The sequence below is a fragment of the Thyridium curvatum genome, assembly GCF_004353045.1.
Source record: "Thyridium curvatum strain D216 chromosome Unknown NODE_88_length_166537_cov_86.287828, whole genome shotgun sequence".
NCBI classification, from domain to species: Eukaryota; Fungi; Ascomycota; class Sordariomycetes; order Thyridiales; family Thyridiaceae; genus Thyridium; species Thyridium curvatum.
Window position 1 is genome coordinate 102,723 of NW_022156843.1, and position 27,230 is coordinate 129,952.

The 27,230-nt window shown below is 57.2% G+C and overlaps 6 protein-coding genes across 6 annotated transcripts; 2 read left to right on the plus strand and 4 right to left on the minus strand.

Moving 5' to 3' along the window:
• Nucleotides 1–2,167: 2,167 nt before the first annotated feature.
• On the plus strand, nt 2,168–7,959 carry E0L32_010663 (uncharacterized protein; the record flags this gene model as incomplete). The annotated part of the gene is made up of 3 exons (XM_031133305.1): nt 2,168–2,475; nt 2,543–7,839; nt 7,928–7,959. 3 exons carry the CDS (start codon nt 2,168–2,170, stop codon nt 7,957–7,959), a joined length of 5,637 nt encoding a protein of 1,878 aa, XP_030989376.1.
• An 807-nt stretch (nt 7,960–8,766) lies between these two features.
• Nucleotides 8,767–10,423, minus strand: E0L32_010664 (uncharacterized protein; the record flags this gene model as incomplete). Its single annotated transcript, XM_031133307.1, has 6 exons — nt 8,767–9,051; nt 9,332–9,356; nt 9,426–9,697; nt 9,756–9,976; nt 10,051–10,138; nt 10,208–10,423. 6 exons carry the CDS (start codon nt 10,421–10,423, stop codon nt 8,767–8,769), a joined length of 1,107 nt encoding a protein of 368 aa, XP_030989377.1.
• A 2,442-nt stretch (nt 10,424–12,865) lies between these two features.
• Nucleotides 12,866–16,364, minus strand: E0L32_010665 (uncharacterized protein; the record flags this gene model as incomplete). The annotated part of the gene is made up of 5 exons (XM_031133308.1): nt 12,866–13,366; nt 13,455–13,658; nt 13,740–13,816; nt 13,874–13,977; nt 14,059–16,364. 5 exons carry the CDS (start codon nt 16,362–16,364, stop codon nt 12,866–12,868), a joined length of 3,192 nt encoding a protein of 1,063 aa, XP_030989378.1.
• Nucleotides 16,365–17,692: 1,328 nt separating this feature from the next.
• E0L32_010666 (uncharacterized protein) lies at nt 17,693–20,664 on the plus strand (the record flags this gene model as incomplete). The annotated part of the gene is made up of 2 exons (XM_031133309.1): nt 17,693–19,080; nt 19,131–20,664. The coding sequence occupies 2 exons, from the start codon at nt 17,693–17,695 to the stop codon at nt 20,662–20,664; spliced, it is 2,922 nt and encodes a 973-aa protein (XP_030989379.1).
• Nucleotides 20,665–21,080: 416 nt separating this feature from the next.
• On the minus strand, nt 21,081–24,376 carry E0L32_010667 (uncharacterized protein; the record flags this gene model as incomplete). The annotated part of the gene is made up of 3 exons (XM_031133310.1): nt 21,081–21,824; nt 21,875–24,241; nt 24,371–24,376. 3 exons carry the CDS (start codon nt 24,374–24,376, stop codon nt 21,081–21,083), a joined length of 3,117 nt encoding a protein of 1,038 aa, XP_030989380.1.
• Nucleotides 24,377–25,918: 1,542 nt separating this feature from the next.
• E0L32_010668 (uncharacterized protein) lies at nt 25,919–26,640 on the minus strand (the record flags this gene model as incomplete). The annotated part of the gene is made up of 6 exons (XM_031133311.1): nt 25,919–25,946; nt 26,013–26,054; nt 26,190–26,210; nt 26,270–26,342; nt 26,394–26,458; nt 26,516–26,640. The coding sequence occupies 6 exons, from the start codon at nt 26,638–26,640 to the stop codon at nt 25,919–25,921; spliced, it is 354 nt and encodes a 117-aa protein (XP_030989381.1).
• Between the last annotated feature and the right edge of the window lie 590 nt (nt 26,641–27,230).

A 27,230-nucleotide genomic window follows, 5' to 3' on the forward strand; every position in this document is an offset into this window, starting at 1 on the left:
GAACCATGTCTCAGCTGAGGTGGAGGCGGATTGTGAGCCGCCCCAAGCCTCTATTTTGCTTCATGTTGGGATCCTCGTCGAAGAATGTGCAGAGAACAGAGTACGGAGTACGGAGCACGGAGAACGGGAATGCAATCAATGTTCATTGCAGGCCGTCGTCTCCGGTCTGTTGCATTTCGGCTGCGTTTGTTCCAAGAAGCTCTGGATATTACTTGTGCAGCAGCAATGCAGGCCCGGATTCTGCTCTGTCAACCAAGGCAGGGCCCATGTCGACGCATGCACAATAAAGAGGACCAAAAGTACAAGTATGCCAGCAGGGATTTTTACCTGCAGTACTTCACAAGCTACAATACGAGTAGATGTCCCTACAAGTTACGCCCAACACTCTTCCCGACTCCCCCACCATCTCTTCCTCTTCTGCCCACCTTGACTAAGGCGAGACATTCTCGGTAGCGCCGTTCGTATCGCACCGTTTGCCACTACTCCATACCTCCCTCCATACCTCCATACCTACTCCGTATATATCTTCGTATGTGCTCCCAGCAAGTGTGGTGTAGGTAACTAACTTGCTAACTACTTCGTAGCTCTCGCCAAAGAAGGTTTCCCCCAGCATATCTGGCCCTACATCAGCATTCCAAACCCAGCTCTTCCGCCGGTGTTCTAGGCCGTGATACGTCAGCCCTCCACCGCTAGCGCGTCTAAGAGGCTGCTGTCTCAATTAGGTACACCACCATTATCATCATCATCATAGACACTGGCCATGCCGAGGTTGACGCTCGCCGGGTTCTAGGTACAAGTAGTTATCTGTGATACTCCTCAGGGCGCGTGTCTGAGCAGGCCAGGCTGTGTAGGTAAACCGGTGGCTGTCGAGTGCTACGTGCAGCAGTCTGGCAACTCCTCCCCCATTGCCCCGTGATATACGCCTGGTTTCCGGGTGCACGTTTTGTCAAACTCGGAACGGCCACCAGTGTAAACAAAGCTTCTGGTGTTACGGCGATAAGGATCCGTCAGCTTGGGTAGTGACGCGACGGGCACGAGGATAGGACTCGGCCAGCGAGCAGTCTTGTCTTGCCAATGCAGCAGCACAGGTAGTACGACAGCGTACACGCAGGCTCTTCTTCCGAGAAATATGCATAGTTGACTGCCCCTGGCATTGGCGACCCTTTGTGTTGTCATGATCAGCACCAATCATCCGGGGGTATCCGGGATATGGGGCGTGGCGTGTTTTCTTTTTTTTCTTCTTTCCCTCTGTTGATGGTGGCCGTTCCTGGCTCTGTCTGCCGTTCAGCACGGCCGAGTTGAGAATCCTGCATGTCATCCAAAACATGGAGGAACGGGCCAGGCAATCTTCAATAGACAGGGGCCTGTTCAGGATATCTACAGTACGGCCTCGTGAAGTTGGTACCGGAGCCAGGCCTCAACGGCCACCCACATCGATAGGATGGATCGTGGGCATCTTGGACCAAGGCCGCTGAGATCTCACACCACTCGTCCTGCTCTACGTAAGTATCTGAACCTGCTAGGGAATCGCGGTAGTGCCAGTGGATACGGAACACCATCGCCTGGTTTGGTGGGACAGCCCGGCGATACACACCCCCATCCCGGGACCATCTCCATGCGTCCCCTATGCTATGGCTGCGCTAATGGTCCATGCCGCCCGCCGTATGGAATCATCGTATCGGCCTACGTAGGTACCTGCTGGAGTGGAGGGTCCCTTTTTTTTTGCTTGTGTGTTAGTCGGTCCCAGTCCATGCCATGGGAGTTTGTGACGGCCCCTGCTGCCATTGTTACAGGGGACGACGCTCTTTTGGCATAGTTGCAATCATTGCCTGCTTTGATTCTTCGTCTCCTGGTGATTTTCTTTCCAGATTCGATTGCCCTTGTGTTGAATGTCGACACTCGTTTGTATAATCACGTTCGTTTTCTTTTTAGACGTCGTTTCAGCGGAGTGAAGTAGTCTTGGCTTGGTGTAATTCAACCGGCAAGCTCCTCTTGTGACAGGAGAGACAGAGAACACGCTCCCAGCAAGGACGTGGGCACCGTCCCCGAGTCCCAAGAACAACCAGACGTCGGCCTTCTCATCTGATTTCGGGAAGCCTTGGGGACAGCAGCCTGTTTCACACCTCTTTGTTTCTGACGCCAGTCGCTGGCTGTCTCGTCCTCCATCATGGCTCTCAACCTGCCTTCGTACGGCGGGAGCGGCGGCGCCCATACCCAACCGTCGCTTCCGTCCCTGCCCGCCCATCTCCAGTCCGATACGCACATCACGGCGCACCTGGCCAGTCGTTTCCACGTGTCGATACCTACCGCCCGGCTCTCCTCCCACGCCCTCATCTCCCTCAACACATACTCTTCCTCGTCCAAGGGCCTAGATGGTGGTAAGGAAGGCAGTGCCCAGGCCGGGGCCGAAGACATTGCCGAGAGGGCCTTCCTGCGCCTGGGCCACCGGTCGGAGAACCAGGCTGTCTTGTTCCTGTATGTCCGCTTTGCCTGGAACCGTCCTCTACCTGTCTCCGTTTGCATGCTGACTTGTCTGCTCAAGGGGTGAATCTGGCTCGGGAAAGACGACGATCCGGTCTCATCTGTTAACCGCCCTGCTCAACAAGTCCTCGACGCCTTTGTCCACCAAGGTTTCGTTGGCTGCATATGTCTTCGACACCCTCACCACCACCAAGACGGCCACCACGCCCACCGCCTCGAAAGCCGGTCTTTTCTACGAGCTGCAATATGACACGGCCTCCACCACCAACCCGATGCTCATTGGAGGCAAATTGCTCGACCATCGTCTCGAGCGCAGCAGGATTGCCGATGTGCCCACGGGAGAGCGAAACTTCCACGTGCTGTACTACCTTCTTGCCGGCACCAGCGCCGCCGAGAAGACCCATCTTGGCCTCGACGAGCCCCACGGAACCTCGCAGAGGCGGTGGAGGTATCTCGGCCACCCGACCCAGCTCAAGGTCGGCATCAACGACAGCGAGGGCTTCCAGCTCTTCAAGACGGCGCTGCGGAAGCTCGAGTTCCCCAGGAGCGAGATTGCCGAGATCTGCCAGGTCCTCGCGAGCATCCTGCACATCGGCCAGCTCGAGTTCGAGACGGCGTCCAGCACGACCGCCACCGCCGACGACAGCGGAGGCTTCTCCCACGAGGGTGGCCAGATGGTCACGGCCGTCAAGAACAAGGACGTCCTCGGCATCATCGCCGCCTTCCTCGGCGTCAGCGCCCAGGATCTGCAGACCACGCTCGGGTACAAGACCAAGATGATCCACAAGGAGAGGGTCACGGTCATGCTCGACCCCGCGGGCGCCCGAGGCAACGCCAACGAGCTCGCCCGGACTCTGTACTCTCTGCTCGTTGCCTTTGTCATCGAGAGCATCAACCAGAAGATCTGCGCGGCCGAGGAGTCCATCGCCAACACCATCTCCGTCATCGACTTCCCCGGCTTCTCTCAGATCTCGTCTACCCACTCCGCCCTGGACCAGCTGCTCAACAACGCCGCCACCGAGTCGCTGTACAACATCACCCTCCAGAACTTCTTCGACCGCAAGGCGGACATGCTCGAGACCGAGGAGGTCAGCGTCGCGGCCACCAGCTACTTTGACAACTCGGACGCCGTCAAGGGCCTGCTCAAGCCCGGCAACGGCCTGCTCAGCATCCTCGACGACCAGACGCGCCGCCACCGGACGGACATGCAGATGCTCGAGAGCCTGCGCAAGCGCTTCGAGGGCAAGAACCCGGCCATCGCCGTCAGCTCGGCCACCGCCAAGCTGCCCGGCAGCAACTTCCTGTCCGAGAACACCGCCGCGTCCTTCACCGTCAGGCACTTTGCCGGCGAGGTCGAGTACCCCGTCAAGGGCCTCGTCGAGGAGAACGGCGAGGTCATCTCGGGCGACCTGCTGAACCTGGTCAACTCGACCAAGAACGAGTTCATTGCCCGCCTCTTCGGCCAGGAGATCCTCCAGACGGTCGTCCACCCCCAGGAGAGGACGACGGTCATGCAGGCCTCCGTCAGCTCCAAGCCCATGCGTGCCCCCAGCGTCATGTCCAGGAAGGGCAGGGCGGGCGCCATGCGGCGGCGCCAGGAGTCGCTGGCCACCCGCCACGAAGTGATCGAGGATGTGGGCAGCGAGGCCGGCGACGCCACCGAGTCTCGCCGCGGCACTCGCCACACCGAGCAGGGCGCTTCGGGCCAGTTCCTGTCCGCTCTGGAGAACGTCACCAAGGCCTTCACCGCGCCCAACACAAACGCCTACTTCGTCTTTTGCCTGAAGCCCAACGACAGGCGGATCGCCAACCAGTTCGACAGCAAGTGCGTGCGGACGCAGGTGCAGACTTTTGGCATCGCCGAGATCAGCCAGAGGTTACGGTCTGCTGACTTCAGTCTGTTCCTCCCCTTCGGGGAATTCCTCGGCCTCACCGACAGCGAGACGCTGCTCGTCGGCAGCGAGCGCGAGAAGGTCGAGGGCGTCGTGGAGGAGAAGAGGTGGCCGAGCAACGAGATCCAGATCGGCTCCACCGGCGTGTTCCTCAGCGAGCGGTGCTGGATGGAGATTGCCCAGCTGGCCGACAGCGCCTCCGCGTCTGCCCGCTTCGGTCTGCCCTCGTCCGACGCCGGCGACGGCATGACCCCGCAGGATCCGTTCCTGGCGTCCAAGGAGAGGCTCGCCATGGGCAACTCGCCCTACAGCGACAAGGCCGGCGCGGGCTACTTTGGCAGCAAGGACGTGGACGCGCGCTCCGAGGCGGGCGTGTCCGCGTTCGGCGGCGGCGACATGTTCAAGAACCTGGATACGCGCGAGCAGATGGCCGAGCGCGGCAACGAGAAGTCGCTCGTCGAGGTGGAGGAGTACAAGGACAGCCCCAGCCGCAAGCGGTGGGTGTTTGTTGTTTACCTGCTCACCTGGTTCATTCCGGACTTCCTCATCCGGTGGGTCGGGCGCATGCCGCGCAAGGACGTCCGCATGGCCTGGCGCGAGAAGCTCGCCATCAACATCGTCATCTGGTTCAGCTGCCTGATCTCTGCCTTCTTCCTCATCGTCTTCCCCATGCTCATCTGCCCGACGCAGTACGTCTACACGGAGCAGGAGCTGTCCAAGTACAACGGCAAGCCGGGGAGCCCCGGCGCGCTCGCCGCCATCCGCGGCCAGGTGTTCGATCTAGGCGCCATCGCCAAGATTCACTACCCCAGGTACCTGCCCGAGAAGTCCATCCTGCAGTTCGGCGGTCTCGACATCACCGGCCTCTTCCCCGTCCAGGTCTCTGCTCTCTGCCAGGGCACGGGCGACGGCATCAACCCGGAGGTCACTCTGGACTTCAAGCCTGTCAACGTGACTGGCAGCGCCCCAAACCTTGTCAGCAACATCGATGCCAACGCGCACTATCATGATTTCCGATACTCGACAGATGACCCGCGTCCCGACTGGTTCTCCGAGATGATGATCATGCTCCGGTCCAACTACAAGAAGGGCAACGTCGGTTTCTCGCCGCAGACCGTCGCCAGCATGGCAAACAAGAAGTCGATGGCCATCCTCAGCGGCCACGTCTACGACTTGACGAATTACATCGCCGGTGGCCGACAGCTGGTGGCGCCGCCTGGACAGAAACCCACGGGCAGCGACTCTGACAAGGACTTCATGAACCAGCTCGTCGTCGACCTCTTCCAGCAGAAGGCCGGACAGGACGTCACCAAGTACTGGGAGGCGCTGGGCATCAGCCGTGACATGAAGAACCGGATGCAGCTCTGCCTCGACAACCTGTTTTACGTCGGCGACGTCGACACGCGCAACTCGGTCAAGTGCCAGTTCGCCAGCTACCTCATCCTCGCCGTGTCCGTCCTGCTCTGCTCCGTCATCGGCTTCAAGTTCTTCGCCGCCCTCCAGTTCGGCACCAAGAACATGCCCGAGAACCTGGACAAGTTCATCATGTGCCAGATCCCCGCCTACACCGAAGACGAGGACTCGCTGCGCCGCGCCATCGACTCGGCCGCCCGCATGCGCTACGACGACAAGCGCAAACTGCTGGTCATTGTCTGCGACGGTATGATTATCGGCCAGGGCAACGATCGGCCCACCCCGCGGATCGTGCTCGACATTCTCGGGGTGTCCGAGACCGTCGATCCGGAGCCGCTGAGCTTCGAGTCCCTGGGCGAGGGTCTGAAGCAGCACAACATGGGCAAGGTCTACTCTGGTCTCTACGAGGTGCAAGGCCACATCGTCCCCTTCCTGGTCATCGTCAAGGTCGGCAAGCCGTCCGAGGTCTCCCGCCCTGGCAACCGTGGCAAGCGCGACTCGCAGATGATCATCATGCGCTTCCTGAACCGCGTCCACTACAACCTGGCCATGAGCCCCCTCGAGCTGGAGATGTACCACCAGATCCGCAACATCATCGGCGTCAACCCGACCTTCTACGAGTTCATGCTGCAGATCGACGCCGACACGGTCGTCGCGCAGGACTCGGCCACGCGCATGGTCGCCGCGTTCCTGGACGACACGCGCATCATCGCGCTGTGCGGCGAGACGGCCCTGACCAACGGCAAGTCGTCCATCGTCACCATGATCCAGGTGTACGAGTACTACATCTCGCACAACCTGGCCAAGGCCTTCGAGTCGCTCTTCGGCTCCGTCACCTGCCTGCCCGGCTGCTTCTCCATGTACCGCATCCGCGCGGCCGAGACGGGCAAGCCCCTCTTCGTCTCGCGCGAGGTCGTCGAGGCCTACTCGACCATCCGCGTCGACACGCTGCACATGAAGAACCTGCTGCACCTGGGCGAGGACAGGTACCTGACGACGCTGCTGCTCAAGTTCCACAACAAGTACAAGACCAAGTACATCTTCAGCGCGCACGCGTGGACCATCGCGCCCGACTCGTGGGCCGTCTTCCTCTCGCAGCGCCGCCGGTGGATCAACTCGACGGTGCACAACCTCATGGAGCTCATCCCCATGGCCCAGCTCTGCGGCTTCTGCTGCTTCTCGATGCGCTTCGTCGTCTTCATCGACCTGCTGTCGACGGTCGTGCAGCCCGTGACCATCGCCTTCATCGTCTACCTCATCGTGCGCATGGTGCAGAACACGTCGTACATACCCGTCACGGCCTTCATCATGCTGGCCGCCATCTACGGCCTGCAGGCCATCATCTTCATCCTGCGCCGCAAGTGGGAGATGATCGGCTGGATGATCCTCTACATCCTCGCCATCCCCGTCTTCTCCTTCGCCCTCCCGCTCTACTCGTTCTGGCACATGGACGACTTCAACTGGGGCAACACCCGCGTGGTCGCCGGGGAGAAGGGCAAGAAGGTCGTCATCTCGGACGAGGGCAAGTTCGACCCCAGCTCGATCCCGCGCAAGAAGTGGGAGGAGTACCAGGCCGAGCTCTGGGACGCGCAGACGTCGCGCGGCGGCGACGACGCCCGGTCCGAGGTCTCGGGCTACTCGTACGCCACCAAGGCCGGGCCCCAGGTCGGCATCTCCGAGTACGGCTTCCCGGCCGGGTCGCGGCCCGGCAGCACGGCCGGCTTCCACAACATCAACAACCCGTACGAGGTCAGCCGGACGCCGCCCGTGCTGCTGCCGCACAACGCGAGCCGGATGAGCTTTGCCAACATGAGCGAGATGCCCGGGGGGAACAATCGGATGAGCCAGTTCGGCGGCAGCCAGTTCTTTGGCGGCAGCGAGATGGAGCTGGCGAACCTGGCGGGCCTGCCGAGCGACGACGCGCTGCTGGCCGAGATACGCGAGATCCTGCGCACGGCGGACCTCATGACGGTGACCAAGAAGGCCATCAAGCAGGAGCTCGAGAGGCGGTTCGGCGTGAACCTCGACGCGAGGAGGGCGTATATCAACAGTGGTATGTTTTTTTTGTTGCTTCCCTCTCGCTTCTCTCTCTCTCTCTCAAGAAGAAGAGAATGACTTTTTGCTGACATGGTGAAAAATAGCTACCGAGGCCTTGCTGTCTGGTCAGCTGTAGAACAACGGGTCCGATCTTTTGGTTCTTGGATGGATCTCTTTTGGATTACTTTCTTCATATTAACGATATATGATGAGCCCGAAATATCTTTCCCCCTACCTACTACTTGTCGACGGTATCACTACCATACCTCTTTCCCTACAAAATTTTAATCAATCAACACAAGCCTAGCATCGTTCGGGGTAGGGAGGAAGGGTTTCTGGTCAGGGCGAAGAGAGAGAGAGAGAGAGAGAGCTACACACAAAGTCTTGATCTCCGAAAAGATGTTCGGACGAGATAATGATCATTCCTTCCTTGTACATCTTGGGAATGGGGTATTCGAAGCATTAATAATGGGTGTGTGTTTGACCGAACAAAACAGAAAGCATATGTGTGAATTGGGACTTGTTTTCTTTTTCCTTCGTTCACTTATATATAGGCCGAGTGTGTATCTCGTTTTTTCTTGGGTCATCACGGGAGTTGGAAACGTGTTGCTTTGTTATTTACTTTGGACAAAAGCTACGATTATTAGCTATCATATGCTAGATAAGAATTTGAGCATCAAATATTTCAATCTCGTTCCGAGTCATCACAGTGGCCTTTTGAGATTGTAAGGTAGAGGTGATTGATACTCCATTGCTTTATTATTCTTCCTAAATAAAAAGAACTCAATAGGCAAGATCAATCATGATTTTGAAAATCGCACCAGTAAACCAATGAAGAGTTAAATTGCAAAATACAAGTCAAGAGATACCTCCGCAGCACACAGACACAGTGAAGACAACCCAAGAGCCAACCAGACCATACCACCCCTCCCTAGATACCGCACTATTGTTTCTCAGACCCAATGCCTACTTGCGAAGCGCGGGCGGCCTTGACGGCGGGGACCTCCTCGTCGAGGGGCAGGATATCGGGCAGGGGGCCGACGGGAGTGATGCTGAAGGGGTTGATCTGCGTGTGGCTCTTGGTGTAGTGCTTCTTGATGTGGACAAAGTTGGTCGTCTCGCGGAAGGCAGGCACACGCCAGTAGAGCTCGCGCATCCAGCGGTGCAGGTGCGGGTAGCCGGAGCGGATGTCGCGGATGTTGCACTTGAAGTGCTGTACGTAGACGGGCTGTTGACAGTTTTCTGTTAGTGATCGGAGAAGACTGCTTTTCCTTCGGGAAACAAGATGGTGTGGATCAACAGAAGACGCATGGGCCAGGGTACCAAGGGGAGCCAGGGGGGGTGAAGAGACGACAACCGGGTACTTGGAGTGAATCACGGAGCGGGATATGGCTGGCTGCATTGCCGTGGCATTCGGTGTGCAGAAAAGACGGCGAGGTGCAGTGGTTGCACAAAGTGGTCCGCATTCAAATGCAGAGGACCAGACAAAGGAGAGATTGGTAGCTTACATCGAAGCGGATCAGGGTCACGAAACTGCAACGAGAATACACAAAGTCAGCGGACGGGTGCCTTTCATGGTCAACCGAAAAGAGAAACACTCACAGCCTGATGTCGACCTCAGTGATATCCTTGCCATACCAGTAGGGCCCATCCTCAGGCTTGCGGGAGGCAAGGTGGGCTTCTGCTCTATCGAGGGCCTCGAAGAGGACCTTGACGTTGCGCTCGTAGGCATCCTGAGTGGTGGCAAAGCCAGACTTGTAGACGCCGTTGTTGATCTGGTCATAGACCCACTCGTGCGTCTCCTCGATGTCCTTGCGGAGCGCCTCTGGGTATAGGACGATCTTGCGGTACTTTTCCTCGACAAGGTCGTCGAACTTGAAAGCTTATTGTCAGTTCTGAGTTGCGAACTGGCTCTTTCTTGTCTTGGCCTACCTCGGTGCCCATCATGCGGAGGATCTCGCTGCTCTCGTTGCTCACGATGGTCTTCTGGATCTTGTCATAGAGCACGGGAACCGTGAAGCGGCCGTCATAGTTGGGCTCGGATTCAAAGTAGATATCCCGGAGGTGAGTGAACTTCTCGTGGCCCTCGATGGGGTCAGGGATGACGTTCTCGCCGTCCTTGTTGCTTTCATCGGCAGAGACAAAGCTCCATCCTAATGTGCGGAGTCAGTCCCGTCTCTCTTCGAAGGAGCCCCTCGATACGAAGAGGCGTGATGGACAAACGTACCCTTCTGGCCAAGGTGCCAGTGCACAGAGGAGAAGGTGATGATGTCCTCGAGGCCCTTGAGCTTCCTGGCAATCAGGGTGCGGTTGGCCTATTCAACAGCGGTGTGAGTAGACCATGGCCAGACCAAGGGGACAGTGGAACAAGACTCGTAACATACCCAGGGGCAAGCATAGCTGATATAGAGGTGATATCTGCCCTTCTCGGCGGGGAACTGGGCACCTTTCTCCTTGGAGACCCAGTTGCGGAAGGAGCTGACCTGGCGCTTGAATTCGCCAGTTTTGTCGTCAGTCTTCACCCAGTCGGTGATCCTCCTTCCATCGGGTGCCTTGTCGATGAGGATAGTGGTCAGCGAGCTGTCTTTGACGATGGGCATCTTGGTAGAATTTGAACGGGGTTTCAAAGAAGGGAGGATTGGGCCTGTCTGTTCTTGAATACCGTGCTCGTGCTTGTGCCTGTGCTCTCTTGTACGGCGAGCCTGGGAGTCATGGCAAGGCTTGTTGAAAACAGCCAGCATCCGAGCAGACTTATATAGAGCAGCAAAGCAGGAGCACCTTTGGCTACGGCACTAGACGCAGCAGGCCGTGTATCACGGCACCAGGATCAGAGCCCAACCCCTGCTAAGAACAACCGAGGGGAGCAACACCACCACCACTACCATGGACGGCACGGAGCTTACCTCCGACATGCTGAAGCGACGAGCAGATCCCGGTAGTTGGAGAGATGTGAAGGAGCTAGGGGGAGCTGAAGACAGAGGTGGTGTGTTCCGTGCGCCGGGCGATCCTATAGTCGATATCCGGGAGGTTAAGATGAAGTGGCCGATCGAGGGCTTGGCTGCGATGGACGAGGGGCGGCGACAAGCGAACCTGGTAGCTGGGATGAAGACGGTACGCTGGATGGGCGTAGTGAGACGGGCAGGGGTCATGGGATGCAACGACGAGGCGGCTCAGGACAGGAGGGTTCACGGAGAGAGAGGAGGGGTATTAATTGCGATAGAGGGGGTGATGTATCGCCGTGGCTGTATGGGGTGTTATAAGTGTCGGCGTATGAGAGTGAGAGATGTCGTAATTCTTAGTAGTCCCTTTCAAATCAAAAGTAGATCTGTTAGTGCGATCAAGAGTCGACGTTGTCTCGCGGGTTTCTCTCGCGGAGACTGACTAATGACGCTGGCAGAGCTATGTACGGAGTAGGCCCTCTAAGTCTCGGCCTCCTGCTAGCAGCGTCCTTGAGCATTAGTCAAGCACTACAAATCATCACCATTACTTTACTCATGGCTCGCTCAATCGCTCCTTCCCCACCAAAGCATGTTTCCCCCACCTTCCCTCTGAGCTGAGCTGGGCTGGCCAGATAAGTTCAGACTGCATTGTATTATTTGATTCTTGTCACTGCTTCATTTCGCCGCGTCTTTCGGGAGAAATCGCTCAGGCTGTGATATTCGAAAGTTCGAAGCCACTCGACAATCACAAGGCATCGGGACCATGTTGCTTTTCCTTGGCTGCAAAGAGGAATTCTCCGCGGCCAGCTGTGACGTAACGACTGTCTAGACCAGAGAAGGAGCTTGTGTGGAGCCTCTCACTGTTGAAGCTGGCCGATGCGATGATACAGCAAGACCAAACACCAAAACACCAAAGTCCCGTCTTCAGCAACATCGTGATACCGCTAGACCCGCCTGACCTTCACCAGAGTGGCCGTCTCTGTCTCCTGTCGCCCTGTCTATTGGCTATGGGCTTTGGGGGCTTTGCTTTTGCTCTCTTTACATTGCATTCCCGCGTCCGAAAATGTGCAAATATCCCCATTCCCTGCAGCCAGCGGCGTGATAGTCGGTCGAGTGACGCGTCAGTGCTATTGCAGCTTCAATGTCACCTTGCTCAACGTCTCCCGTGCGATCATTCGTTTGTTTGCCTAGTCTGAGCAACCCTCGAAGCCCTGTCATGCACGAGGACAGCCACACAGAACTGCAGTCATCAAGCAAACCTGCAGATCCAAGAAGCCGAGAACCCGGTTGCGGGCTACCAGCCAGAAAGGCCTCACCACGATGATGCCCAAGGCCAGACCAGGATAGTGTTTATTGAACCTTATTCCCTCCAAGCCTGGAGCTGCCAGGCATGGCCTGAGGTCTGCAATTCGCGAATGCTTCTTGGCCATCCTGGCGCAGAGATAAGCATCTCATTGGGCTGCCGGCCGGGCTCGCCCGCCAGCCACTTGCTTCCCGTCCCAGGAAACTCCCCATGGGCTTGCCCGCTAACAAGCTGAGTCTAGAATGTCAACTTGAAACTGCAGAGACTAACCTGAATCAAGCTTGTTTCCAATAAGCCTCAGACGGGCTGTCCCGCAGTCTCGATTGTGGCTCTGGAAAAACATGCCATCTTTCCTCTTGCTGGGTCGTTTCTGCCGCCACCGTCCAATAGGTCTGGGGAAAAAGCAACTTGCAGAGTTCACGACTAGCCCCCCGGCCCTTGTACTACACATAACCTCCCTCCCTGCTTGTACGCCTGCATGGCACGATGGCTGCATGGAGGTGCGCTCTCCCTCATGAGAGGCGCGCCGGACATGCCTTGCACGTGGTCCTATAGGTTGCACAGCTTGGAGCTAGACGTTGGGACGCTCTTTCAGACCATGTGCTCTCGGGCCGTCCCCCATGATCCTCGGTCTACGGCACTGACGGGGTCCGGTATATTTGGAAGCAGCAGGGGTTGATCATGTTTGGCTGCTTCCTCTTCCTTGTCGCACATGCAATGTCTATCTGATACCTGCACAACCGACCTCGAAAATCATGTTTATTCGCACCCCTTTCTAACCCTTGCTCTCAATTCGACATCTAGACACCACTCCCAAACTCACGAATCACGCTCTTGGGGTTCGTGTACTCGCCCACGCCGACAAACGGCATGTCGAGCTTGAAGTTCTCTGGGCCCCCGACCTTGAGGCCCTTCTCCATTTTCCAGAGCGGGTGCGCAGGCATGGCAATCACATTGACTCTGAGCCCGTACCGCAGCTCCTGAGACCCTATCGCCTCGCCGTCCTGGCCCAGGATTGAGATGAGGTCTGGCACTGTGCACGCCACCTCTCGGCCCTCGGCCGAGCCGTTCTCGTCGGTGAAGGCGGCGTAAAGATACTCGTTCTGGAAGGGAATGAACATGTGCTGCATCCTAGGATTGCTCGGTGCCAGGGCTGCGACCTTGCCTGCTCCGGCGCCCTCTCGCTCGTCGCTGCTGAGCGGTGCGATGAGAACGCTGCCCATGGTGTAGCCACGCCCGATGTCCCGCTGGACGTCGGCGATCTTGCCCGTGAAGAGCAATTTGCCGGGGTTAATGTCGAACTGGGGCACACGCAGTCAGTTGTCAGTCAGAGAACAGAAGAGGGTGTCCTCGTGCTTATCGGTCGGGGGTGCACTGGTCCGGGCTTACAATGGCATCGACGTAGCTCGTCTTGTTCTTGCGTGCTGCGTGCACGGCACGGCCCAAGTACCAAGCCTGAGAGACGGTGTTGGGAATGGCCAGCTCTTTGATCACCTTGCCGGGCAAGGGGCGCGCGCAGACGGCGCAGCTCAGGCCAAGCTCGACGGCGGTCGTCCGCAGCATCGTCTCGATGCGGGCTGGCGACTCGCCATTCTGCAGATCGAACCTATCAGCTTGTTGCTTTTCCTCATTCCTTTATATAGTGCATGTTATAAGAGATGCAATGCAACTCACCATCACAACTGAGCAGTTGTCTCGGCCGTCCGTCAATACGACGGGGCAGATCGGTTGGTCGTAGACGTACATGGTTGCTGTGTCACCCCCAATATCAGTCTATGAGCCTGGGGGGGTAGGGATTTTGTGCATACTATGATACATGGTAGGATACGCCCTGCCCATGCCGTCCGCGTCGACAACCGGGATGCCGTACTTGACGCTCGTCGGGAATGCACTCAGGCCGTTCTGCCCACCACTACAACACAGCCACCACCGTGTTAGTGACAAAAACTACTTGGTATGTACTCATGCAATACGAGTTCCATCCAGCACGTACATCTCATCCGACACGATCCCGGCCACGCTCTCGATGCCCATGATCTTGGTCAGCGTGTCGATGCCGAGGCTCATCTCGTTGCCGCCGGAGATGCGCTCGCTGCTGACGCTCGGCGCGCCGTACCACGCCCCAAAGGCCACGAGGTCCGCGTCCCGCAGCGCCGAGGGGTCGACGACGCGCATCTTGCCCGGCCCGGCCCGGCGCAGCGCGTCGACGCTCTTGAGGAACTCGTGGTGCGTCGGCCCGCCGCCCCCGGTGCCCAGGACGCCGGCGCCCGTGCCGATGAGCTCGAGGTCCACCTCGGACGGGTACCACACGCCGCCGCGCACCTCGGGCCGGTAGGCGTCGAGGTCGACCCTGAGCGAGGGCCGGCAGCTCGGCTCCAGGGCGTCCGGGACGGGGACCTTGTCGCCCTCGGGCTCGTCGTCGTCGTTCAGGTCCACAGCCGCAGACTCCCGGGCGTCTCCTGGCTGCTGCTGCTGCTGCCGCTGCCTCTCCGCGAGGCTAGCCGCGTCCGGCACGGCCAGCTTGCCCACGGCGCGCACCTGGATCCTCGTCGCGCGGTTGCTGACGTACTGCAGCGGCACCTTGGCCACGTCGACGATCTGCACCGTCCGCCGGTCCGCGCCCCGGGCGACCGCCCGCTCGACGGCCTCGGCGCACGCCTCGGCCAGCACGGCCCTCTCGTCCCGGCCCTCGAGGATCTCCATCCGGTCCACCTCGCCCGCCACTCTGGCGATGGCCGCGCCCACGGCGTTGGCGGCCCCGTGGTGCAGGGGGCGCACGCACCGCGCCACGCCCTCGAGCTCCTGCTCCCCGCCGTCGCCGTCGCCGTCGACGGCCGCGAGCAGGACGGACCCGCCGCCGACGAGGAGGACGTGCACGGGCGCCGCCGAGACCTTCATCTCGTCGACGACGGCCTCGAGCATCTTCTTGATGCGGAGGCGGGCCTTGCTCACGACCCGCGGCGGCAGGTCCGCGACGAGACTGGCGTCTCCGAGCTGCTCGGTCACTTTGCCCGTCGCGACGGCGATGTCGGTCGCCGTCAGGGTCGGCCCGCCGAACACGCGCGCCTGCGTCGTGAGGTAGTGGCCCACCGAGGCCGGGCCGACCTCGACCTCGACCTCGCCCGCAGCCTCGTCGGCGGCGACGACGACCTTGGACCCGCCCCCCAAGCCGATGGACTTGACCTCTGGCATCGAGAAGGCCGTCCGCACGCCGCCCACCTCGACGAATCCGGGCGCCTGCCGTGGGAACCCGGACGGCAGCAGGGCGCACACGTCGGTGGTCGTGCCGCCGATGTCGACGACCAGGACCTGCGGCGGCGGCTCCCCTCGCTCCCCTCCCCCCTCCTCCCCTTGTTTCTCCTGGCCACCACCACCACCACCACCTAGTGCTCCCTCCGCCACCACCACCGAGTGCGGCTTGTCCAGCCCGGCCAGGAACGCCGCGCCCGTCATGCTGTTCGTCGGCCCGCTGGCGAACGTCTTGATGGGGAACTCGGCCGCGGCGGCCGCCTCGATGAGCGTCCCGTCGTTCTGCGACAGGTACAGCGGGCAGGCCGCGAGGCCGAGCCGCGCCATGGCCCTCCGGAAGCCGGCGATGGCCCGCCGCGCCGTGCGCAGGACCGCCGCGTTGAGCACCGTCGCGTTCTCGCGCTCGAGGAGCCCCGGACCCCCGACCTCGCCCGAGCACACGACGTCGAACTCCTCGCCCGGCGCCAGCAGGCCCTCGGCCGCCACCGCCTCGAGCATGACCTCCCTGCACCGCCGCTCGTGCGCCCCCGCGTGGTCCATGCTCGCGAACACGCCGACCAGCGCCACGGCCCGCACGCCGGACCGCGCGATATCCCGCGCCGCGGCCCGCACGGCCTCCTCGTCCAGCGGCGCGATCTCGCGCCCGTCGATCTCGAGCCCGCCGCCGAGGTAGGTGACCCCGCCGTCGAGGACGCGCCTCAGGCCGACGGGAAAGTCGCTGAGGGGCGGGATCTCGCGCGTGAAGGGCCCGCAGAGGCGCACGACGGCGACGCGGGCCAGGCGCCGCGCGTCGGCCTCGACGAGCGCGTTGATAAAGTGCGTCGTGCCGACGGTGACGGACAGCAGGCGGCTCAGCTTGTCCTGGTCGGCGGCGACGCCCGACTGCCGGAGCACGGCGGCGATGGCGGCCTCGATGCCCGACGTGATGTCGGGCGTTGTGGACGACTTGTGCGAGGCGAGGACGCCCCGGCCGGGGGAGTCGAGGGCCGTGACGTCGAGCAGGGCGGCGTCGGTGTTTGTGCCGCCCACGTCTACGCCGATGCGGTACATGTTTGGGTCTGAACGGTTGGTGTCAATGCTCTGTGTGTTGTCGGTCTATATCTACTGTATCGATTTAAAGGGAAAGGACAGTAGTAATATCGTCGGCGTGAACGACGCAATTCCTATGTCAAGGGCAAGGAGACAATGGTCGAAGAGAGTTGTATGCATGAGTCCATGAGGGGTCTATCTCCCCCTGTCCCGGAGTGAGATGTCTGTTTTAAATAGTTACACGGAGACGTCCCTCTGAACAAATTCAAAGCCGACACCAGCCCGCTATCACGGCCTCTCATCTCCGCAAGCACTCCCCACCTCGCGTTGGGAAGCTCTCGTAGTCTCAGGTAATGATGGGATGTTGTTGGAGAGAGGTAGACTGGTTCATCATGATGGGTGACTGATCGGCCAACTTCAACCACGCCGATCGGCGGGGAGGCGATGCTGTGTTAGTGCCCCTCATTCATCTTCCACCAATATCTGATATGTTGGGGCACACGTGATGTTCACCTCTAAGCACCCTCGTGGCATCACTGCGAATAACCTCAAGTGTAGCCAAAGGGGTCATTTTGGCCCCCCCCCTCTCCTGGAGGTGCATTTTATGGCTTGTGATATAGCCCCTGTCCTAACAATGCCCGTACAAACCAATTAACTGTACTCCTGTAGAATTCTATTAATACCACACCGTCCCTTTTGATAACTGTACAAGTAATTCTGATTCTCTAACTACTCTTACTTATCATCTAAGTTATTAATATTAGCAGCCTCCAGTGGGTCAGTATGCTATAGCTCTGGACTATAGTGGTATGAGCTAGTGGAGAAAGTGCTGAGGATTTAGCTAGACAGTGAAGCTTGGTCTAACATCCCCTCTACTCCCGTTGCTATAGCTTCCCAAAGCTGTGATCCTTGCAAATAACCCATGGCTGTCCAGCATGCACTTTCCTTGACAACAGCTACTACTCTTCTATAGTCTATCGCAGTTGGTAGTTTCTTGATACTGGCTGTTCTTCATCGTAATCTGACGTTGTGTGTGGGGCTGAGACTGTGACTGAAATGCAAGATGCCCAACTCCCGCGACATGCGTCAACCGGCCAACCCGCAACATCAAGTCGCACGGAGTGTGTAGCACGCGAGGCTGACTCAAAAGCGGCATTGGGCCAGAAGATGCAGTCTTCATCAGGCATCTACGCGTTGATCTCATCTCCAACGGCAGCAGCTCGATAACTCTAGAGTCAAAGCAACATCCGGGTAGCTATTCACAAGCCTGCGTCCTTCATAGGCGTTCTCAGTAGGTTGTTCGACCTGACGGATAAACTCGAGCTAATAATGTCCTCAAAGACGACCAGATGGACCCTCTCAGCATTACTGCCAGCGTCATCGCTATCATCCAGCTATCATCCGAGGTCGTCGGGTTCATCGGAAGCGCCGCCGGGGCGTCAAAGACGCGAAGACTCCTCCGCGAGGAAATCCAAGCCTGCGATAAGATTCTTCAGGACATCAAGGACGAGGCGGATGATTCAGAAGAAGGAAAGGCATGGTCGGAGAAGATCAGAGTCCTCGAGTATCCAGATGGTCCACTTAGTCGGCTCTCGATCGCGTTGAGGCTGGTCAAAGCCAAACTCGAGCCTAAGGACGGTCAGAAGAAGGTACTCACAGCCTTGAAATGGCCATTCGAAGAGAAGGAAGTTCAAAAGATCATCGACGCAATCGAGCGCGAGAAGAAGCTGCTACTTTTGGCTCTGGAGAACAACCATCGAAAACTGGTCCAAAGCATTCAGAGGTCTGCCAAGGACCACCAGAAGCAGCTGCTTGAGTTGATCGAAGCTGTTAAGGACGGCTCCAAGAAGAGCCAGGATAGCCTTGCGAAGCTGGGCGATGAGATCACACAGGTCGTGGTTTCACAAGATGATTTGAAGGATGGCATCGATCGTCTGCGTCTTCATGATGATCATCGAGAAGCGACCGAAGCGTATCAGGAAATCTTAGAGTGGCTCACACCGGTCGACTATGCTGCTCAGCACAGCGACTTCATCAATCGACAACAACAAGGAACAGGCGGTTGGCTTATTGATTCAGAGGAATACCGCACGTGGGTACAAACGCCCAAGACGACGCTGTTCTGTCCTGGGATTCCTGGAGCAGGAAAGACTATCCTCACCGCAATTACCATCGATGATCTATTTGAACGGTTTCAGGGATCCGAAGATACTGCTATTGCATATGTCTACTGCAACTTCAGGCAGCAAAACGAACAGACCGTCGACAACATGCTTGCAAGCCTCCTGAAGCAGCTGAGTGAGAAGAGAGCATCCCCGCCAGCTAGCTTGACTGCTCTCTATGAACAGCACAAGGCCAAACACACGCGGCCATCATTCGATGAGATATCGAAGACGCTGCAGGTCGTCACTGCTATATATTCCAGGGTTTTTGTTGTAATCAACACCTTAGACAAGACTAGTGTGGTTGACGGCTGCCAGACGAGACTCCTGACAGAACTTTTCAAAGTTCAAGCGAGCTCGGAGGCCAACGTTTTTGTTACATCAAGGCACATCCCTAATATCACTAGCGAGTTCAACAAAAGGGCCGGATGCACCTCATTAGAGATTCACGCGAGAGAGGAAGACATGAGGCGATATCTTGATAGCCACATCGACCGGCTTCCAAGCTTTGCGCGCAACAATTCATTGCTACAGGAAGAGATCCTAAGTAAAATTGTCCAGTCGGTACAGGGGATGTACGTCAGTTCCTATCCGTATGCGAGGTTTAATATTTACACAGACTTAGGTTCCTTCTCGCCCAGCTCTACCTCAAGTCCTTAGGGGGCAAAAGGTCTCCAAAGGCCGTCCGCACAGCATTAGCAAACCTGCCCTCAGGCTCAGGAGCAAAGGCATACGACTTTGCGTATCAGGATGCAATGGCACGGATCGACGGCCAGCTAGAAGACCAAACAGTGCTCGCGAAGCAGGTCTTGGCCTGGATTACGCTTGCGAAGAGACCGCTCACTCCGCTAGAGCTTCAGAATGCACTCGCAGTAGAGTTTGGTACTTCCGAGCTGGATACGGAGAACTTGCCCCAGATCGAGGACATGATATCTGTCTGTGCTGGATTGGTGACAATTGACGAGGAAAGTCGCATCATCCGCTTGGTCCACTACACGACGCAAGAATACTTTGAGCGGCCTGGAACACAACAGCGCTGGTTTCCAGATGCCCAAGCTGAGATCACAACCGTTTGTGTCACTTATCTATCATACAACGCCTTCGAATCCGGATTCTGCAAAAGCGATGATGCATTTGAAAAGCGGTTGCTATTAAATCCGTTTTACGACTACGCAGCACATCACTGGGGAAGCCATGCTCGTGAAGCGGCGACTCTACCTGAAGGGGTAATGGAATTCTTAACGGATGTAGCAAAGGTCGAGGCATCAAGTCAGACATTACTGGCTTCTTCCATGAGACAGTGGGGCCCATCTTACAAGTACAGCCAAAGAGTTCCACAACAAGTAGTGGGACTTCATTTAGCAGCATATTTCGGCGTTCAAGAAGCAGGGCATATCCTTCTTCAAGCCTCAAAAAACGTAGATGTGTGTGATAGCTACAGCCGGACGCCGCTGTCGTGGGCTGCCGACAGCGGACACGAGGCTGTCGTGCGGCTGCTTCTTGACAGAGGCGCAGAGATCGAGGCTAAGGACAGTGACGGCCGGACGCCGCTGTTGTGGGCTGCTGACAGTAGAGATGAGGCTGTCATACAGCTACTTCTCGACAGAGGTGCAGATATCGAGGCTAAGGACATTGACGGCTGGACGCCGCTATTGTGGGCTGCTGACAGTGGAGATGAGGCTGTCATACGGCTGCTTCTTAATAGAGGTGCAGATATTGAGGCTAAGGACAGTATTAGCTGGACGCCACTATTACAGGCTACTAACAATAGAAACAAGGCTGTCATGCAGCTACTTCTCGACAGAGGCGCAGATATCGAGGCTAAGGACAGTGACGGCTGGACACCACTGTGGCAGGCTGCCTACCGCAGACATGAGGCTGTCATGCAGCTACTTCTCGACAGAGGCGCAGATGTCGAGGCTAAGGACAGTGACGGCTGGACACCGCTATTGTGGGCTGCCAGCAGAGGACACGAGGCTGTCGTGCAGCTACTTCTCGACAGAGGCGCAGATATCGAGGCTAAGGACAGTTGTGGCCGGACCCTACTCCAGTTAGCTGTTTTCAATGGCCATGATATCGCTGAAGAGATACTAGTCTCGAGGGGAGCATGTATCGAAGATTTTTATGGTCTCCGAGGACTGTTCTCAGCGAGCATTTGAGGAACCCAGGCTTGCATGGCGTTAGGTATTGGTAGAGGTTTGTAACGAGACAAATTTTAGGTACTTTGAGGATCGACTTGGCTGCAAAACCATAAAAATCACCATATGTGGCACGAAGGAACCGCAAAGTCGCAAGTGCAAAGGTGTCTACCGTTTTGGCAATTCTAATACCCTAGCTCTACCCCAGCAGACGAGGAACCCAACGTCTAAAACGCATATCGTAGGGCCCAGGTGATCCTGTGAGATGGTGTGTGCGCGTGAACGAGGCAGATAGTTAGATGATGTTTCATCCGCGCGAGAAATCAAAAAGACAAGGAAAATGATAAACCTTATGCATCCCATGACACGAACTTTCCTAAACCATGCATTTTTCGCATAGTAACTCTTATTTCCCCTCAGTGTAGGCCCCCTCATATCTACCTGATCTTGACCTTGATGTACGGAACCTCGACGTCCTCTCCGTCGACATCCTCCGTGACCACCTCAAAGATGACCTCCTTCTGGTGCTCCGGGATGGGCTTCTTGGAGATCGTCTCCACGAGCTGGCTCAGCTTGAGGCCGTATCGGTCCTTCAGCTTGGCCGGCGGGAAGAACGACGCGTACAGCAGGCTGACACCCGAGCTCAGCATGGAGATGCTGAGGCCGCGCTTCTCAAAGTCGTCGATGAGCTCCCGGAGAGTGATATCCGACAGTTCGAAGCGATCCCAGATCTTGTCGAGAGTGACCTTGCCGTTCGGGCCCTTGTACTCGACCTTGGGGCTGGCAATGGGCTCGCTGAACCCAAAGAAGGGCAGCGCCAGGTTGATGAAGCCGTTCTTGTACTGCTCGATATCGTCCTTGCCATCCACAATCTTGTGGTGCTCGAGAATGACCAGGCCAGTGACCAACGCAGTCGTTGTCGCGATGGCGGGGATAATCTTGCCAGCAATGAACTTGGTCTTGTGGCGATCCGCAGTCTCGATCTTGTAGTTCTCCGCGCGCAGGTTGCTGGCGGCAGTGATGAAGTCGATGTGGTGGTTGGTATCATCGTCCTTCTCAAACTCGACAGGGGTCAGCTTGAAGCCGGCGAGCGAGCTGGGCTCGGGGATCTCGTTCATGATCTGCTGCAGCTCGGCGTTGTCATCAAAGGAGCTGCCACCGGCGGCCGGAGCATTCGGGTCCTAGTACAATTAGCATCTCTCCTCGTCCGAGTGAGTCTAGCACAACTTACAGGATCCTTGTCGTCAGCCTGGATCTTGACACCCGGATCGGGCGAGAAGTCAGGAACGATGGTGTTCTCGAGGGCAGTCAGGTACGCCGCCTTGTCCTTGCCTTTAATGTTAATATTGTAGTTGAAGGCGTGCAGGTTGGTAGCAGCCACGAGGAAGCTGAAATGAGTCGGGTTGGAAGGGTCGAACTTGATCGGATCCGGGGCCCGCTTCGGGCCAGACCAGAACGGCGTTCCGGTGGAAGAGACAGAGTCTTTGGGAAAGTTGAACAGCAGCTGCTGGATGGCGTTGTTGTACTGCTTCTCGAAGAGCATGCGGGCCCAGCTGACGCAGTCCTCAAACGACAGGGGCCGGTCGTTCTTGAGGTAGTCTCGAAGCATCTCGAGAGTGGCCTTCTCGTTCCCACCCTGCTTGAGAGTGCTCTCCATGTAGTTGGGCAGCGTCAGGTATAGATTGACCGTCTCGGCAGGCTTGACGAAACACGTGTCAAAGAGCTCACGAGCCCATGCGATGGTGTGCTCAATCTTGTTGGGGAAGCTGCGGAGAGTGCACATGGGGAACGATTGCTCGGGGGGATCCTGAGAGGACGAGTAGGACTCGGTGAGGTTAGGCAAGACGACTTGAGTGTTTCCCTTGGTCCCGAGAGTTCCACTCTCGAGCAGAGGTTTGTGGAAGAAGACACAGCGTCGGTCGACGTACGTCCTCGCCTCAACGTTGTCAAGGGCATTGGTGACACCATCCAGGCCCTCCCAAAACTCCTCGTTGAAGATGTGCTCGGTCTCGGGGCTAACGCGATCCTTGAGACACACGATATGTCCCTTGAGGTCAGGGTTCATCAGCTGCACCGCCGCCGCCGCACAGTCGCTCTTCATCTTTCCGACGTCCTTGGCGCGGAACAGGAATTGACGGTTCAGGTTGCTCTTCTCAATGGAGTCCATATCGGTGATGATGATCTTGCCTTTGGGGCCGGTACCAAGACCAATCATCGCGAAATTCTTCAGCATCTCGCAGCCGATGGCGCCGGCACCGACAAGGAACTGCTTCAGATTGGACAGCTTCTCCTGGTACTCCTTGCCAAAAACGACAATCTGGCCGTCATAGCGTGTTCCCTGGGGCTTGCAAAGCTCCTCGGAGCGCGCAAAGTTGGTCGGGAGTGACTCAAGAGAGTCAAAGTACATCCACTGCTTGACGGGGTGGAACTTTCCAGAGACGGCCTTCAGCACCTCTTGTGCGGTCACACCTCCGAAGAACGCAGCCATGGCGTTCAGGTCGCCCATTGCTTGGTAGCTCAGCTCGGTGAGCAGCTCTTCGTCGATCTCGACCTCAATGCCTTCGGCCTTGCTGAACGCCTTGGCCGAGTTCACGAGCACGGCAGCATCCTCGGCATTCATCGGACGAGGGAGGCGGCCGTGCGTCTGCACGTATGCGTGAAGGGCTTGGAATCCAACATGGAGCTGCTGAGGCCGATCAAACTTGGCAAAGTCAGATATCACAAACTCGGGGTCCTTGAGCGCCTCCGAGATGGACTTGAAGTCGACAAACTTGGGCATCTTGACCTGCTGGTACAATCCGCCACGCTTATACTGGCCGAGTCCAGAGACGTCGCCGATTGAAAAGGTGTAGGGCCCCTTGACCGTGACCTTCCTCGGCTCGCAACCGTTCAGCGCCTCCATACCCTCGACCTCGGAGAATGTAACGTAGTCTCCATCCTCAAGGCCGTGCCGAGTCTCGTCCAGTGCCGAGACTAGGCCCTCCTCGTCGATACCAGCAACGATACCGTTGACGGGGTTCTCGCCAGTCGAGTCGATGACGGTAAACTTCTTGCCAAAGTCGCAGAATAGAGAGCCGAAAAGACCAAAGGTATCAGCGACAATGACGTAGATGCCCTTGCTGTGACAGTAGTCGCCAACAGCAATTTGGTCTTTGAGGGGGGTGTTGGTCAGAACAACGACCTGGTACTTGTCGAACTGGGAGAGATTCTCGTCGAGTCTAGTGGACTCGTGAATGTGTACAGGGGTGTACGCGTTCAACTCGGCAACGCGCGGGGCAGTGACCTGGTCTCGGGGCTTGCCAACATCTTCGGGTCGCAGGAAGAACTGGGAGGACAGGTCGGCGAGGGCAACAGGGTTGGGGTCGTGGAGCGTCAAGCTCTTGACGCCAGCGAGGGCGATGTTCTTGGCGACCTCGACACCGAGGCCCTTGAGACCGACAATGAGAACATTGGAAGCACTCATGCGCTTCATGGCCTCGTGGCCCAGGACATAGAGCTGGCGACTGTACAGGGACTCGTCGATCTCGCCACCGCCAACAACAGACTCGTCGACCTGCATCCGCGTCACCAGGTCAACCTCCGGAAGCCTCTGATTGTCCTGCATAAAGCAACAGCCGGTCAGTATATCTATTGTTGCTCTCAAACTCAATCACGGACACAGCACATGCACGGTAGTCTGCTTGCTGTGTAGGAAGAACAGATGCTCCGCACGGGGATAGTTACTCACAGCCATGATGCGCTTCTGGTTCAGAGGCAGGTCGCCGCTGGACAGTTTGCGCTTCCCCAGCTTGACGGCTTTTACTTAGAGGTGTTCTCGAAAAGGCGAGAACCCGGTCCAAAAAGGCGTTTGAACAAAAGGCAAAGGTGTCGCAAAGGTCGGTAACCTCGTTCGTATTTCCCCCCCACTACAACTACTGACGTCGCTTGCGGGGTCGCTGTGTTCTACGCTCTCACAGAGATGCAGTAAAAGGAAGGTGGCCTGGTAGAGACGCGAAGAGAGAAGTGAGAGGTAGGAGACCGATGGATTGTGGTTCTTGGTCTCCTAGAGTGTACGAGATGGCGATGTGTTGGGGAAGAGTCAGGTCCATTCAGTGGTAGGAGAGGTCGGCTGAGTGGGAAGCTTGTCAGGCTGGATTTCTAAACATGCCGTCAATGCAGCAAGGCAGGGCCACAATTGGCCCCACCACCCAGCAACCACCGCCTGTCAACTCGCCTAGGCAGACCTGCCTGCCTGCCTGCCTGCCTAGCTGGCCGACCAGAAGCTTCTGCAGTAGCCACAACCCCGCCACAAGTATAGGCGCACCTTCCCACTAGGGAGAAGTACCTTTCACTGCACAAGCGATACATCAGCTGCCCTTACTCGTGCTGTTGACTCGATCAGTTCGAGATTCGAGATGGCAAGAGGTGCTCACGAAATGATTTCTAATGGCGACAGAGAAAGATGACAGATTCAGCGGTTGCACTCTATTTCTTGGCCAGGTTTGGCAAACAGCCAATCATTCCCTGGACCGAGCAGAGGAGGATGGTAATCCCGAGATGCCGTTCCACGATGGGTGATGCTCAATGAGACGAGCAGAAGCGTTTTCTGAAAAGCCACAGAGATAGCCGAGCCGAGGGCACACAAAAGGGTTCTCACGAGACCAAAACTTGCCATGAATCCCATCAACAGCTAGATTAGAGAGTGTGTATCTTGGGAAGAGCGCCTGACAGACACACACGAGACCCGTGCAACCGGGACAGATCTTGGTTCGGCTGCCGGCCTCGATCTAGGCGTACGGTGCGTGTCCTGTGCGAGACGACGGTCGACAAATACTCCCGGGCAGCCCATCAGATAACACCCTTTCATGCCGAGTGCCTGTCTCTTGTGCTGCTCCAGGCTCTCGGCTACGGGCAAGCATAAAGTTACTACTCGGGAGTCTGCCACTGTGAGTCGCCAGTCGTCTAATGGTGCGACAGACCGCCCCTTTTGATGCTGTGCAACCGTAAGACACCCATCTATGGTACATACGCGGGCGATTCAACGTGCGGCAAGCATTCCTCGACGACCGTTCAAGCCGTCCTTGGTGATAGCTGCCATGGATCCCGAAGAGGTGCGTTTTCAATAGACAGAGAGTCCGTCATGGTAGGTTCACAGGCACAATGGGCGCAGGTATGGTTTCAGTACAAAATCTTGTTGCGATTTGTAGTATTCATGATAACATCAAATCGCCCAAGAAACCCCTCAATCGCCAGCCAGTTTCGAAACGGTGTCTTCCGTCGTGCATGGCTGATGCCTCTATTTGACGCCCTTGAGATGCACATCGCTACGGCAGGGGGGTCAGTATCCATGGGTGAGAGTAACACTTGTGAAGTTGGTAGAGGACACTTACAAGATCAGGTCAGCATTCGGAGGGATGTGGCCAGTGAAACCCCTGAGACCATTGTTAGTACAGCAGTCCTCTCTCTCTCTCTCTCTCTTTTACTCAGGGGAATAAACTGGGCATGAGTGGACGATGTGCCAGTGCCCGCCCAAGAGTGAGATTTAGAGGGGCAAAGATAGAGCTTACCGAGCGCCGTAGCCGTAGTCGCTGGACAATGTTAGCAAATGATGCTCGAGATCTTCTCGCGGACGGCAGTGAAATCTTACCTGGTGATGTCGAGAGTGGCCTTCTCGCCAACCTTCATCTGGGTGACTCCCTCGTCCCAACCTGAGAAAAGACCTAGGAGTCAGCATCTGTTCGTTGTCACAGCTCAATGCCGGACCATATTACCCTTGATGACCTGGCCAACGCCGATCTGGACGACGAAGTCGCCACGGCCGACAGAAGAGTCGAACCTAATACCCAGTGGTTTAGCAAGGAGTAGAACGGTCCAGAGAGTCTGAGCAGCTTACTTCTTGCCCTTGTTGTCGGGCTTGGAGGCATCCTTGAGGTACCCAGTGTACTCAATGGTCACGGTCTGGCCCTTGGTGGGAGTAGGACCGCTGCCCTCAGCATTCGTGTGAACAGTAACGCCCATTTTGTCTGTGTTTGAGGCAGGTGAGTCTTTGAGGAAAGAAGATCGCTAGAGTGATAAGTCTCTGGGGAAAGTATCCGAACGAAGAGAGGATGAAAAAGTCAAAGTTTCCAAGTGTGAACGGGCGAGAGCTTGAAGATCCAAGGTGAAGTTAGGTGAAGATAGTGTGGAGCTTTTAGTGGGGGGACAGCAAGAGCTTCAAATGAGGGGCAGACACAGTAGAGTTCGATTCGGGGAGATGGGAAGAAACCACGGAACGGACCTGTTTAAATCTCTCAAGTGTGTGAAAGGACCAACGGGTTTGGGGTTTCTCTCGGCAGCTGCTGGCACAGTTGGATTGGTGACTGGAAGTGATGGGAAGACTCTCTCCTGGATGGGCGAAGGGAGGGGGCAGCTTCGGGGGTATTTGAAGGCGCTGGACCGTAAGACAGAACAGGACCAGATCAACTGCCAGAGAGTTGATGGGAAAGGCTTTCCCAGAAACAACTGGGGCCAGCAGAGCCGATGTCAAGACTAAGACTGCAATAGCCTGCAACGTACTTTCAAGAGGTACACGAGCGTGACGAGGTACCTACACACAAGCTACATTGGCC